The sequence below is a fragment of the Myotis yumanensis genome, unplaced genomic scaffold (genome assembly GCF_028538775.1).
Source record: "Myotis yumanensis isolate MYYU_CA2020_CCGP unplaced genomic scaffold, mMyoYum1.0.hap1 SCAF_10, whole genome shotgun sequence".
Taxonomy (NCBI): Eukaryota; Metazoa; Chordata; class Mammalia; order Chiroptera; family Vespertilionidae; genus Myotis; species Myotis yumanensis.
In genome coordinates this window covers 66,663,208-66,677,288 of record NW_027223761.1, presented here as the reverse complement: position 1 = coordinate 66,677,288, position 14,081 = coordinate 66,663,208, and the positions used below count along the sequence as shown (strand labels likewise).

Genomic DNA, 14,081 nt, shown 5'->3' with positions numbered 1-14,081 from the left:
GCTTTTTTGGGGGTGAGAGAAATAATCACTCATTTGATTGTACAAATTCTGATTATTCATAAGGTAATGTGACTACTCCTATAATGGTAACAACTCATAGAAAATCAGAACAATTGTTGTTAAGATTATACAAGAGAAATTATAGTGTAGGCTGAAGTCCCATCTTATCACGGTAACTACTGCACAATATATTCAGCACTGAAACAGCAATTTAACAAATCCCAATAAATAGACCAAACATTCTGCTATTTGAAATTATACTTGGGTTGTGTCTTATAGAAGGCTTATGTTAAAATCAGCAAAGAAAATTTTGTGTGGCTAAAATTACCCTTGAAAAATACATTACTGTTTAAAGTGTTGTTTTTTTGTATACCACACTGTTTAAAATATGTCCACCCAGTTTCTCCTCCATGTTTTAAACAAATTACTGTGTTTCCGTTTTATTAAACACCAGACAAATTAGGCAGCTTGTATTTTGAAGCCATATTGTACAAAGGAGTATTTTTAAAGCACATATAGTTAAATTTGCATAAACTAAGTGTGTCTGTGCTTTACATTGTACTGAGAAATGGAAGGCTTTCTAATAAATCTGACCTGGGAGAAATAATAACAAATTATAAAAAACAAGTGACAAATATGGCTTCTGTAGATACACTAAAGCAAATATGAACAGTAGGAATATGAAGTGAAAGACTTTATTAGTACTCAAAAGCAATTTCATATACACTAGATGACTAACTTACAATATATACCATACTCTAAACACATTTATCCTATCAACACGTGATTCCTATGACAATGGTAAAAACAAGTAAGAATGTCACTATAAAAATACCAATGACTGCACAGTTCAACTATTTAAAAAAGCCATGTCTGTATATATTTTCAGTGCATTTTTATATATCTTTTGAAATCTTGACAATAATCTTAAATGGAAGATATTTATCTATCTTTATTTATAAAAACCAAATCCAAGGACACAGACTTTAAATGACTTACTGAAGATCACACAGCCTGTTAGTGAGAGAGGAGGGTCTGGAAACCAGGGCTCCTGACTCCTGGTCCAGTGCAACACGACTGCTGCCAATATTATATTTGCACGAGGTAGTAAAAATTATGCCTTTAAAAAGCCATTATTTTTCATCTCTCACTCATGCTAAATTTTCGCTTCAGAAAATAATCATTAAAATAATTTAAAGTTTACAAACATGCTTCTTTAATTACATAGCTAAACTGCATGTGGGTTTATGCCAGAAACTTCTAAAAATTAATTATCCAACAGGAAAGAAAATAATGTACTAAAGAGATGAAAATCTGTAGAATTCTCTCTCATTTTATTGATTACACTTAGCACAAAATTTAAGGGAGTCTCCATTAGGTCAAAAAGTAAAAATTTGAAAAAAAAGGCAGTTTCTTATTAGAAAAATTTTATTTTGGAAAACTTTAGTGTTAAATATTTGAGGGGGCACATTTTATTTAATTAAAATAAATCATGTTGCATTTGGTCAACTAGCAAATGTCCATGGTCTCTCCATATTTCAAAATTATCACTTATATTAACAATGTCAAAAATTCTGAAAAAGAAGATAATTTGAATATGATGGTTCCTCCTTTTAAATTGCAGATAGTTTCACTATGTTAGCTGAGGGTGGTGGGGTGTGAAAGAACGATGACAGAGGGAAAAGGAAGTGAACTAAACCAGAGAGAAATGAGAGGGTAAAGCTAAGCTGGTAGGTTAGACATTTCTTCGCCGTTAGAATTAAAGAATCCATGCAAATGGATGTAATTTCTATATACGCTGAGTATACATTCAATTTCTGGAAATGAGAATTTAACGAAGCTTCTCTAATGACACCTTATCTTTAATCAACAAGAAAAGTATCAGAGACTCCAAAACAGGAAGCACGAACTAAGTGAATGAAGAGGATCAGTATTCCCACACCTTTGTGTGTCTTGGTTAGTGTCATGTACGATGCACATACATGGCGAAGCTGACTGCCGAACAACATAAAGGTAACACTCCACAGGGCCCGTGTTCTTTCTCTAACACAGCAACTACACACCAGTAAAGGGTACGTGAATGCCACTCGCATTTCTCATCAGAAGCAATATCCTTCCTTCTAGACTCTGAGGTTAATTAATTCTCAGGAGAAAATTCATTCTAGGAATTGCCTTATGAACAATGTTGGTGACACTTTACCAGCGGTTCTCAAACTGTGGGTCGCGACCCCTGCATATCAGATATTTACATTACGATTCATAACAGTAGCAACATTACAGCTATGAAGTAGCAACGAAAATAATTTTATGGTTGGGTCACAACACGAGGAACTGTATTTACAGGGCCAAAAGGTTGAGAACCACTGCTACACTGTAAGGTCTGAAGCGCAGTGAAACCCACGAGGAGGGATACAGTCCTACTTGTAAGTCATCACCTCTCCTGGATGTCTGCTTTTCTGTGACAGTTTAGAGGGGCAACCTGGATAAGCAAAGGAATAGAGATTTAAAGCATCCTACGCGCGGGCACACGCCCTGCACTGTGGCACCGCTAGGAGAAATCAACAACAGGGTCTCTGCTCCCAAGGAGCTCACAATCTGATGAAATTACTAAGGACATCAAGCCGAGTCCGCATAATACACTATGCAGTGAATCAACTGATCGCAGTTCTTCCACTGGCTGGGGGAATGGGCAGCAAAGAACAGGAAATAGAAAAACAGGAAGACACACCAAAAAACAGGAAAGCCAATTCTCTACGCCCCCCCCCCCCCCCCCCCACACACACTGATTTTCACGGTACACCACCACCATTTCGCAGAGTGGATCCTGCCAGTTTGGCGTCCCTGACAACTGCGGTATCCATCACAATCTGTGCCGCTGAAGGTGGCTCCATACCTCCAGCAGGGATGAGCGGCAGCAGGAGGAACAGATTCTCCCGGGAGCAAACACCAAGAAACACTAGAGTCATTTCCAGGACAACAAACCTGGCTCTGGGCGGGACGCAGGTGCCCGCGCCGCGCGCCCGCCGTCCGCTACTCTGCCTGCCCTGCTGGAGCGGAGCGGGAGCGCGTCGCCAGGAGACCGGACCCTCCGTTAGGGACCACCCTTCTCCCTTCTGGATGACGTGCGCGGGACGACACAATCCCCTGGACCCTCAGAACGGAGCTCCGCGCTCAGAAAACAAACATGGGGCGGCCAAGGCCACAAGCCCGCGAAACAGCCACTCGCAGGCCCCGTCTCCGTCCCGCCTATCTCCGCGCCGCGGGACGACCTCGCACCCCGCCCACTGCCGCGCATCCCGCGAGTGGAGGGTGCGCCCAGGGCGGTCCCGCCCACCCCGGAGCATCCGCGGGACCTTTCCTCGCGACCCGCCGGGAGGCGTGGCTTCCCCGCGCCTCGGGGAGGCCGACAGCAGCCGGGGCGGAGCCCGAGCGAGGCCCCGCCCCGAGCTGGCCCGCGCGGCCCCGCGCGCTCACCTTTCAAAGCGCCTCCGCCCCGCCCCCGCCCCGGGCACTCACTCCTGACAGGCGCGCTCCTGCTGGTTCCGGGGTCCGGGGGAAGTCCCGCCTCTGGGCGGGGCCGGAGGCGGGGCCAGAGGCGGGCGGGGGCGGCTTCCGGGAGCGAGCCCAGGGGGAGGAGCGGTCGCAGCGCGTTAGTCTGGGAGCGGTGCGGGCTCCCGCTTCCAACTGAGGTGGGGAGAGGGGCCCGGCGGCGGCCAGGGGCTGGGAGGGGAGGACTGTGCGGGCCCAGCCCGCGCGGGGACGTGGGGCTTGCGGGGGGACGGGCTGCCTGCCGGGGTGGGAATCAGCCCGCCGCGCCCCTGGGGAAGGGGGCCAGTCGCCGACTCCTGGCTCTTCCGCTCGCTCGTAACTTCGGGGTGGGGCAGGTTAGGGGCGCCTCCCGGGATCCTGTGGCCGCGGCGGGGTGAGAGTCTTCCCCGCGGCCGCTGGGGGAGTAAAGCCGATGTGTGTATTCCCGGTTATCCGCGGAGACGCGGGGCCTCCTCTCCTGCCCGTCTAAGTGGAAGGCCTGTTCCCTGCAACTTCCCTCTCACCTTCCTCTGCTGTCTCTTTGCCAGCCCAGCCCGGCCGGGACGGGGCCAGGGCCGCCAGGTGCCGGGGAAGGTGGAGACAGTGTGTGGCACCGAGTTACAGTGAGTGAAGCGAGTCCCCGCAGGGAGAACTCTGCAGACGGCGTCCCTGTGCGCGTGCGGAGAGTCCCGGAGCCTCAGCATGTCCGGGAAACGCAAACGAGTGGTGCTGACCATTAAAGATAAGCTTGACATCATCAAGAAACTCGAGGACGGGGGCTCCTCCAAGCAGCTGGCGGTGATCTATGGGATCGGGGAGACGACCGTGAGGGATATAAGGAAAAACAAGGAGAAGATCATCACGTATGCGAGCAGCTCTGACTCCACCAGTCTCCTGGCCAAGAGGAAATCGATGAAGCCCTCCATGTACGAGGAGCTGGACCGAGCGATGCTGGAGTGGTTCAACCAGCAAAGAGCAAAAGGGAATCCTGTGTCCGGGCCCATCTGTGCCAAGAGGGCCGAGTTCTTCTTTTACGCCTTGGGGATGGATGGCGATTTTAACCCCTCCGCCGGCTGGCTGACTCGGTTTAAGCAGCGGCACAGCATTCGGGAGATTAACATTAGAAACGAAAGGTTAAACGGAGACGAGGCTGCCGTGGAAGACTTTTGTCACAACTTTCGAGACTTTATTGAACGAGAGAATCTGCAGCCTGAGCAGATCTACAATGCGGACGAAACGGGGCTCTTTTGGAAATGCCTGCCTTCACGGACTGCAGTCATCAAAGGTAAATGCACTGTCTTTGGACACAAGGCAATGGAAGAAAGAGTCACCATCATGTGTTGTGCCAATGCAACGGGTTTACACAAACTTAAACTGTGTGTTGTGGGGAAAGCAAGGAAACCTTGCTCCTTCAAGTCAGCCGACACCTCAAACCTGCCAGTCTCCTATTTCAGCCAGAAAGGTGCCTGGATGGATCTTTCCATTTTCCGACAGTGGTTTGACAAGATCTTTGTGCCACAGGTTCGAGAGCACTTACGCTCCAGAGGCCTACAGGAGAAGGCCGTGCTCTTGTTGAATAATTCACCAACACATCCAAATGAAAATGTCCTCCGGTCAGATGATGGCCAAATATTTGCTAAATATTTGCCACCTAATGTGGCCTCATTGATTCAGCCCTCGGACCAGGGCGTCATAGCAACAATGAAGACAAACTATCGTGCAGGTCTTCTCCAGAGCAACTTGGAAGAAGGTAATGACCTGAAATCATTCTGGAAAAAGCTAACTCTGCTGGATGCACTGTATGAAGTAGCCATGGCTTGGAATTTAGTAAAGCCAGTTACCATTAGCAGAGCATGGAAGAAGATTCTCCCTTCCATAGAGGAGAAAGAAGGCTTGGACTTTGATGAAGAAGATATTTCACTGGCTACCGTGGCCACCATTTTACAACACACCAAAGGATTGGAAAATGTGACTACTGAAAACATTGAAAAATGGCTTGAAGTGGACAGTACTGAACCAGGTTATGAAGTATTAACTGACAGTGAAATCATCAGAAGAGCCCAAGGCCAGACAGAGGAATCCAGTGAAAATGAGGAGGAGGCAATAGAACTAATTCCAGAGAAACATATCAATCATGCTGCTGCTCTCCAATGGACTGAAAGTTTATTGGATTATCTAGAACAACAGGGTGATATAATTCTGCCCGATAAACTGGTGATACGTAAACTTCGAGCCACCATTAGAAATAAACAGAAGATGACCAACTCAAGCCAATAATGGCATTTCAATATTACTGTTTGTAACTCTTAACCTCTCTGCAATAATGGCTTTATTTTGTGTGTGTGTTCTGAATTGTCAGACACAGTCCTATGAAATATGGAGACAAAAATGTACCTGAAGTGGTTTGAGGATTATGTGTTTTGCATCATCTGTGTCTCTTGTCCCTTTACTTATGCAGATAATCTGAAGCTGGTTCTGTATAAATATAAATTACATGTACACGTGTTTCCACTTTTGTAGATCTATAATTATCCCTTCCATAACAGTGGCATTCCCTACATTTTCTAGCAAATGTTACAGATAATAATGAACAGATAGAACATTTTCCTGAAATTTTTGTTTAATTAGTGAGCACTGCCACCGTAATCTTTTCTTGTGTTAACCCACTTAAATGGTTATCTGCTTTGTGTATCTGTATGTGCTGAAAGAATGAGGAAATATCTATATTGTTATATTGCAGGGTGATCTATCATAACTCAAAATGAAGTTCAATAATGAGGAAACAGTAATATATGAATTATAAAAATGTCTTAGAAATCACAATTCTGTTACATTAATGTTTGGATGGCAATAGGGGAGATTTTTCTGAAAATTGAATTAAATACAATATAGGAAGTGATTGCTAAATTAGTGAGAAAACTATTGGAAAACATATAAAAGATATTCTATTCATTTGTAGAAAACAGGAAGTTGAAGATTTGAGGAGCTTTAAGTTATTTATACAAAGGGAATAAATAGGCTTCTTTTAATTGGGTCTTTTTATTATGAATTGAGTAACAGTATAGGTTTATTATTTATTCACCTAATTATATTACAGGTTCTATAATGTTACATGTGATGTTACATGAGCACCCACCTTATATGTGGGTGACCATCTTGGGAATTTGAAAGTTTTGTTGTTTTTTACTATGTACTTGATATTGTGAATAATTTGAAAAAAAAATTGTCATACTGTCTCTATTTCATATGCAAAGAAAAAAAAAGAAAAGAAATTTTTTATTTTTAATAAGCCATTGGTTATGTACAACTTGCTTTATGAAGAAAGCAGAGATAATTATGGAAAGTGTCAGATTCTTAAGAAGTTCCTCATTTATTATTTTGATACTTGTAAAACTTATTCTAGAATTTGTAAAAGTTTTGATATATTTGCTTAGTAAATTTAGTATGTTTATTCAAGACATGAAGACACTACTGTGTGAATATTAATATAATTTGTGATTTAAAAGCAAAGTCTCTCCATATTATTTAATGTTTTGGCCCTAAATTTTTTTAAAACAGAATTGTTCTGTCAGTCATTTTTTAAAGTTTAACTTTACCATATAAATACTTTGCATTTTATAGTGCCTTTCTTAGAATTCTAAAACTTTAAAAAGATTTTTGCTTTCCATAATTTCTGTTATCTTCATGATACATGTCTAGATCTTTAAAAAGACATCTGTGATGAGAACTTTAAAAGTTTTATGTGCTGCATGAATTGCCTCAGTGCACAGAGTAAAAGAAACATGAGACATTAACAGATACTGAATCAGATGATTACACCTTCTATAAATTAATTATATATGAATGGATTTTTCATTTTTCTCAAATGAAAATATATACTAAAAAGTTTCTTGGAATTTCTGTCTGGATTTGCTCATTATTTTAAAAATTAACCTTGTCAGTAAAATTCAGCTGTATCATTGCCACCTAGTGGTTAAATTAACATTACTGTTCAGCAGTGTAGTTTCAAACTTTAATATCTAGTAAAAGGTTCACTGTTTTGTGGCCTTGAGTGTGAATCTTGTGACTCTTCTCTAACCTGTGAGAAGCTGTGCTTTATTTGTTTTATAGCCATTTACTCTCTCCTGAAGCTGCCAACAGTTCTGTTTTGGACCCTTCTATCCTTAAACAATGATAAAACTTGCCAATTACTGAATACCATGTTATAGTTTAAGCCAGTGGTTCTCAACCTTCCTAATGACGTGACCCTTTAATACAGTTCCTCATGTTGTGTGACCCCCAATTTCATTGTTACAAATTGAACATAATTAAAGCATAGTGATTAAAGGCAAAAACAATATGTAATTATATATGTGTTTTCCAATGGTCTTAGGCGATCCCTGTGAAAGGGTCTTTCGACCCCCAAAGGGGTTGCGACCCACAGGTTGAGAACCGCTGGTTTAAGCAATGTACTTATATAATCCTCAAATTGTGAATTAGGTGGAAATACTGATGTTCAGCTCACACTCTTAATTGCTAAAAATCACCACTTGGCTGTGGGTAAGAATTTAAGCCCAGGTATTTGTCACCAAAGACTGTGCTTGTATTATCCAACCTAGGCTAACCTTGTCACCTTTTCAAATCTTCAACATTTATTCCTTGCTGCCACCCTCCACCATCTACCACAGTTAACTGAACTTACTTATCTACTTTCCAGTGAAGTTGTGGCACCAGTTTTCTTTTCCTTTACCCCCCTTTTATGAGATTAGTCTTCACTGCTCTGCTGTGTCTCTCTTTCCCTGTTTATCCACAACCTAATAATCACATTTGAAACTTGGGTTATCTGTTTTGCTTTCTAGTTAGCCATGCTCAGTGAGGAGCCTTTCTCACTTCCCAATGTAAAACCCATCATTGGGGAAATGTTTATGCAAACACTATTTCTCTTTAGCTCATGAGGCAGTCTCAAAGAGTTGGCACAGTACAGCACGAACATGAAAGTCTTGCTATACCTGGAAACTGTTATTACCCAAAGCACATGAGCACGTATATACTTAGATCCATGGAGATCAAAGAGGAAAAAATTAACCCCTCATAGATAGAGGGAAGAGAATGAAGGTTAGGTCCAAATAGGTGGTTAGAGAAGAAGAAAAAAAATTCAAGGGAAATGTGGCTTGCAGTGAGGTTCATTTGTAATGATGTGCATTTCAGCATCCTAGCCCCAGGCTTACTAGTAATGTGCTGCTTATTCATAGATGGCCCCTGTAATCTCTTGGTTTTTTTTTATGTTTTTTTTTTTCCCCTTTCTTACTTATGGAATGATAAGAAGTCAGTGCCAAGCTAAATATGTTTGATCAATAGTTGGGACCACTTAATAGGTGATGCCAGAAGATGTCTGGGTACTATATTTGGGTACAAAGTCATAACTTCTTAGTTTCTGTTTGGCTTTCTATTTCTCCACTAAGTAATTAGCCATAGACTCATATTCTCTGACCAGTCTTGCCAGATTTCCCCATTGATGAGCCTTGATACATCTCTCAGAAAACCAACTGTACATTACAATGGTTCTTTAAATCCACACTCCTAGTAGCCAAGAATTCTGTGAGAGTAGGTTTCCCTGCGGGGGCTGATACAGGAGAAACTTGCTGCTTCTGAGAGATTTGGGCCTTTTGGGGGTAAATGGGTGAGGGAAGTGGAATTCTTTGCAAGTTTTCAATTCAGAGAATCATTCTAAAGAGTCTTGCATATGCATGAATGGTTTCTAATACTTCACTCTTTGATGTGAGGAATTTGCATTAAATGTTGCATTAAAAAATAAATCCCCATTTTAACAGTCAGTGAAACAAGAATTTGTTGAGTTTTACTATATGTGTAAGACTACTGGGCATGGCAGGTTTAGGAAAATATAAAGAAAGGGAAGAGGAGTTCTTGTCCTTCAAGATCTTGAAATCAAGGTGGAAAAATAACACTTGAAGAAAGCAAACGGTCTGGTTTAATTGTAAGCTCATAGAACAACCAGCATAATGTGATAAGGACGATAAGGAAACCACCATGGTTTACTTTGCTTACTCATTCCTCAGTTGGCTTCTACTCTACATTTAAAGCTTTTGTTAGCCTTTAGTTTTTACTGCGGGAACAAATACAATATTTGTATTTGCATGTGGCCTGCGGGCCATAGTTTGAAGACCCCTGCATAAGTCTATATATATATATATATATATATATATATATACACATACATATACTAGTATACTAGTATATTAATTTCAGAGAGGAAGGAAGAGGGAGAGAGAGAGATAGAAACATCAATGATGAGAATCATTGATTGGCTGCCTCCTGCACGCCCCTCTACTGGGGATCGAGCCCACAACTCGGGCTTGTGCGCTGACCAGGAATTGAACCGTGACTTCTTGCTCAACATTCAACCACTAAGCTTCACTGACCAGGTTAGGCATAAGTCTTTTGATCAGATATGTGTTTTACAAATGTTTTTTCCTAGTCTATGGCTTTCCCTCCCTCATTCTCTTAACTGTGTCCTTTGCAGAGCAGAAGTTTTAAATAATAAAATCCAACTTACCAATGTTTTCTTTCATGGATTGTGTTTTTGGTGTTGTATTTAAAAAAACCAAGGTTACCTAAATTTCTTACTATTTTATCTTCTAGAAATTGTTTAGTTTTTCATTTTATACTTAAGTCTATATGGCATTTTAAAGTTATTTTTTTGTATAGCGTGTAAGGTTTGTGTCTAGAGTCATTTTCTTTGCATGTGAATATCTAATAGTTTCAGCATTATTTGTTCAAAACACACACTATAGACACCACAAAAGTCCATACAAACCAAAAGTGTACAGCTAGCAGAGACAAAGACATAATTCATACTCCAGTGACACATTTTAAATTGGAAATCACTGTTATAATTTTTCTATGTAGATGGTTTTAATTCTAACATAATTTGGAAGCACCAAATATCTTGAAATCTTACATTTTGGCAAAGAAAGCACAAGTGTCTGGAGAAAGTTAAAATGGCTTTGAAAAAGAGTATTTTAAATCAGTGGTTCTCAACCTTGGCTGCACATTAGAATCACCTGGGAATCTTTTTTAAATCCTTATTTCTGGGCCTCATACTCCGGAAATTCTGTTTCTTTGTTATGGGGTGGGGCCACAACATTAGTAACAAAGAAACAGATTTTCCAGAGGATGAGGCCCAGAAATCAGGATTTAAAAAAGATTCCCAGGTGATTCTAATGTGCAGCCAAGGTTGAGAACCACTGTTTTAAATGGAGCAACATCACCATCTTGTGGTGTTATAGAATACTGACTGCTTCTTAATGGCGTTTTTAGTTTACATACTAATAGGTAAAATATAGTTCATGATTATTCATGGATACGGGGGAAAGTAATCACACAGAATATTGAATCTACAATTTACCAACCCTTTAAAATTTCCATCAAAGTTAAACACTACTTAAATGAAACAGTTACATTGTACTACATTCAGAACCAAGAGGTGACCACATTTGTATGTACCTTTTCTTAAATTTATCGCCTAGAGTCTAGGCCAGTGTTGGTGAACCTTTTGAGCTTGGCGTGTCAGCATTTTGAAAAAACCCTAACTTAACTCTGGTGCCGTGTCACATATAGAAATTTTTTGATATTTGCAACCATAGTAAAACAAAGACTTATATTTTTGATATTTATTTTATATATTTAAATGCCATTTAACAAAGAAAAATCAACAAAAAAAATGAGTTCGCATGTCACCTTTGACATGCGTGTCATAGGTTCGCCATCACTGGTCTAAGCCCTAGCGTTACTTTAAAAAATATATACTGTGAGCACTCTTGTTATTTTCTTGCTATTTACAATATAATAAGAAATGAGGATCACTACCATCACCAGCACCACCAATGCTAACTTTGCTACACTCCCTTCCCTCAGACTGGGACCCCTCTATCTATAATATAGAACAAAGCTGCTAAAACACACATGCTTAGGAATGCCAATGTGTTATTTGACATCTGACTCTGTTCTGCATTATTTGACATTTTTATTGATTTGGCTCTTTAGCATATGAAGTTTTATTTATTTATTTATTTATTCATTATTTTTTGGGTAATCCTCACCTGAGGATATTTTTTCCACTGCTTTTTCAGAGAGTAGAAGGGAGGGAGGAAGGAAGGGAGAGAGAGAGAGAGAGAGAGAGAGAGAAAGAGAGAGGAACATCAATGTGAGAGAGACACATCACATCGACTGGTTGCCTCCCTCACGCACCTGGACCAGAGGTGGATGGAGACCAAAACCCAGGTACATGCCCTTGACCAGGAGTGGAAACCGTGGCCGTTTAGTACACAGGCTGACACTCTAACCACTGAGCAGCACTGGGGAGGGCGAGGCTTATTTTTAATTAGCCGTGGACTTTGTAGCAATCCCTGAAGTGGTTCTGCTGTGTCAAAACTGTGTAACTAAGATCATAAAATCAGGGAGCATGAGCTTCAGCCCCTGTGCGTCAGGTGCTTACGGAACCCTTGCAGACATAGACGACATTCAAGAACCACATTAAAAAACAAGGTCACACGTTCTGGTGAAAATGCCACATCACATTTTGTAGTTCTTTCCTGGTATCTCTTGCCTCAGGCATTCAATTTATCTGATAACTCCGAGGGAGCATTTGCTGTGCACTTGCTATTTTCATAACACTGGACTAGGTGCCATGAAGGATACAAGTAAAAAGTACAGGAAAAAAAATCAAGACCCTTGTCATCTCGTCAGGGTGACTAACAAACAAAACCGTCTTGGAGAATATAATGCCTACAGCGATACATAATACCCTGAAGTTATGAATGGAAAGAATGGGAGGTATTTTTGTCTTTACCAGGTTCTTCATGCATATTTTGAATATATTTTTATTTTAACTTTTTAACATTAAATATAGTTGACATACAATGTCATATAATTCTCATTTGTCATATTTATTCCTATTTTCTAATTAGTTTCTACATATTTTTTAAAAATTATTGATTTTTGGAGGGGGGGGAGGGAGAAACATGGGTTTGTTGTTCCACTTATTTACATTTATGTACCCTGACTAGGGATTAAACCCACAACCTTGGTGTATCTGTATGATACTGTAACCAACTGAGCTACCCAGCCAGGGGGCCTCTAGGGTTTTTTTTTTTTTGTGTGTGTGTGTGTGTGTGGTTTTTTTTAGAGTAAGGACCTTGGTTGTCCTGTCTTGATTTCTGCATATGATGCTATGCTCTTCAGCTGCAGATTCTATTCTCCTACACGTGGTTTTTAAGGACTATAGACACTGATGTGGGAGAAGAAGACTATTGGACACCAAGATACTAAATGTTTGGATTAATGAAGTAGTGCTATGGATTTTTTCTTCTGCAGTACCTACATTTTCTCCGCGTGTCCTCTTCAGTCTATTCTAGGTTTCCTTGTGAAAACTCCCAGCGGTGGCGAGGAGTTTTCTGCCCTAAGGAGCTACGTACATGTGGAGGCCCCCGCAGAAGCCCCCTGAGGATGTGCAGGCAGCTTGGGTGTCAGGCAGCCTCCATGTAAAGTAGCCGGAGGTAAGGTTTTGTTTGTATGTGCCTCTGTTTTGAATGTTGTAGTTCCCTTCACTCATTCCTTTCTTAAGTTCAGATGCAGAACCTGTTTGGGGCTGTGACAAAGAAAAGTAATCAAGACCTGTGCTTAAGCTTATAAAGGAGAGGAGAGAGCAGTAACTGGAATCCCTCCTGCAGAAACTCTGATTGAATCGGCCTGGGGCACAAGCAGCCTTTAAAGCGCCTCAGGTGATGCTAAGGTAGCCTCAGCCAAAGTGAGAACTGCTGGGCCGGAGGCTAGTGTGGGAGAGAGGCCGCAGCTGCAGCTCTGGGGGGATTCAGAAGGTACTGACTGTGGGCAGAGCCGAGTCCATGGGCCCCATGGGTCGAAGGAGGATGGTAGCCCAGATGTAAGAAAGCGAAAGCCGGGCACTGACAAGACCGTGTGAATGCTGGGCTTCCTGCTGAGAGGAGGCCTGAGATCTTGCTGCTGTGTCAGAGGGGCTATGATGATCTTGGCCTTCAGGGTACATAATAATTCCTATGAATAATAGCCTTCAGCTTGGCTGGTGTGGCTCAGTGGTTGAGTGTCGGCCCATGAACTAGGAGATCGTGGTTTGATTCCTGGTCAGGGCACATGCCTGGGTTGCAGGCTCGATCCCCAAGAGGGGATCAATATTCTCTCTCATTATTGCTGTTTCTATCTTTCTCCCTCTCCCTGCCTCACTAATAATAATAAAAAAAAAGAACAGTCTTAAGAAAGAAAATTCTAGGAGTCTATAGTCACATGATGTCAGAAATATTCATGACTATATTTGATAGCTATTAAAGATATTCCCCAAATTTGTGATGTATGGATAAAAATGACAAAGTCTGAGAACCTTTCCAGATAAAAGGAGAGTAAAGCCCTATCAATGAAACACTCTGTGAGGTAATGGACTGGAAAACATACTGCTCTCACGGCTGTCACTGGGACAGTTGGTGAAATTTGAATATGGAGAATGGATTAATGAATCCTGTTAT

The 14,081-nt window shown here is 41.5% G+C and overlaps 2 protein-coding genes across 5 annotated transcripts in view; one reads left to right on the top strand and one right to left on the bottom strand.

Annotated features, from left to right (window-relative positions):
* CCDC82 (coiled-coil domain containing 82) overlaps positions 1 to 3,273 on the bottom strand; it is a 35,731-nt gene extending 32,458 nt beyond the window's left edge. The window contains exon 1 of one of the 4 annotated variants that reach the window (XR_011472862.1): positions 2,983 to 3,273. The gene's annotated coding sequence lies outside the window, so the exon portion shown is untranslated. The other 3 variants (XM_070425927.1, XM_070425929.1, XM_070425930.1) reach the window with 3 other exon arrangements.
* A 360-nt stretch (positions 3,274 to 3,633) lies between these two features.
* On the top strand, positions 3,634 to 10,071 carry JRKL (JRK like). The gene is made up of 2 exons (XM_070425926.1): positions 3,634 to 3,689; positions 4,077 to 10,071. Exon 2 carries the CDS (start codon positions 4,231 to 4,233, stop codon positions 5,803 to 5,805), a length of 1,575 nt encoding a protein of 524 aa, XP_070282027.1. The 5' UTR covers positions 3,634 to 3,689; positions 4,077 to 4,230; the 3' UTR covers positions 5,806 to 10,071.
* The last annotated feature ends 4,010 nt before the right edge of the window (positions 10,072 to 14,081 follow it).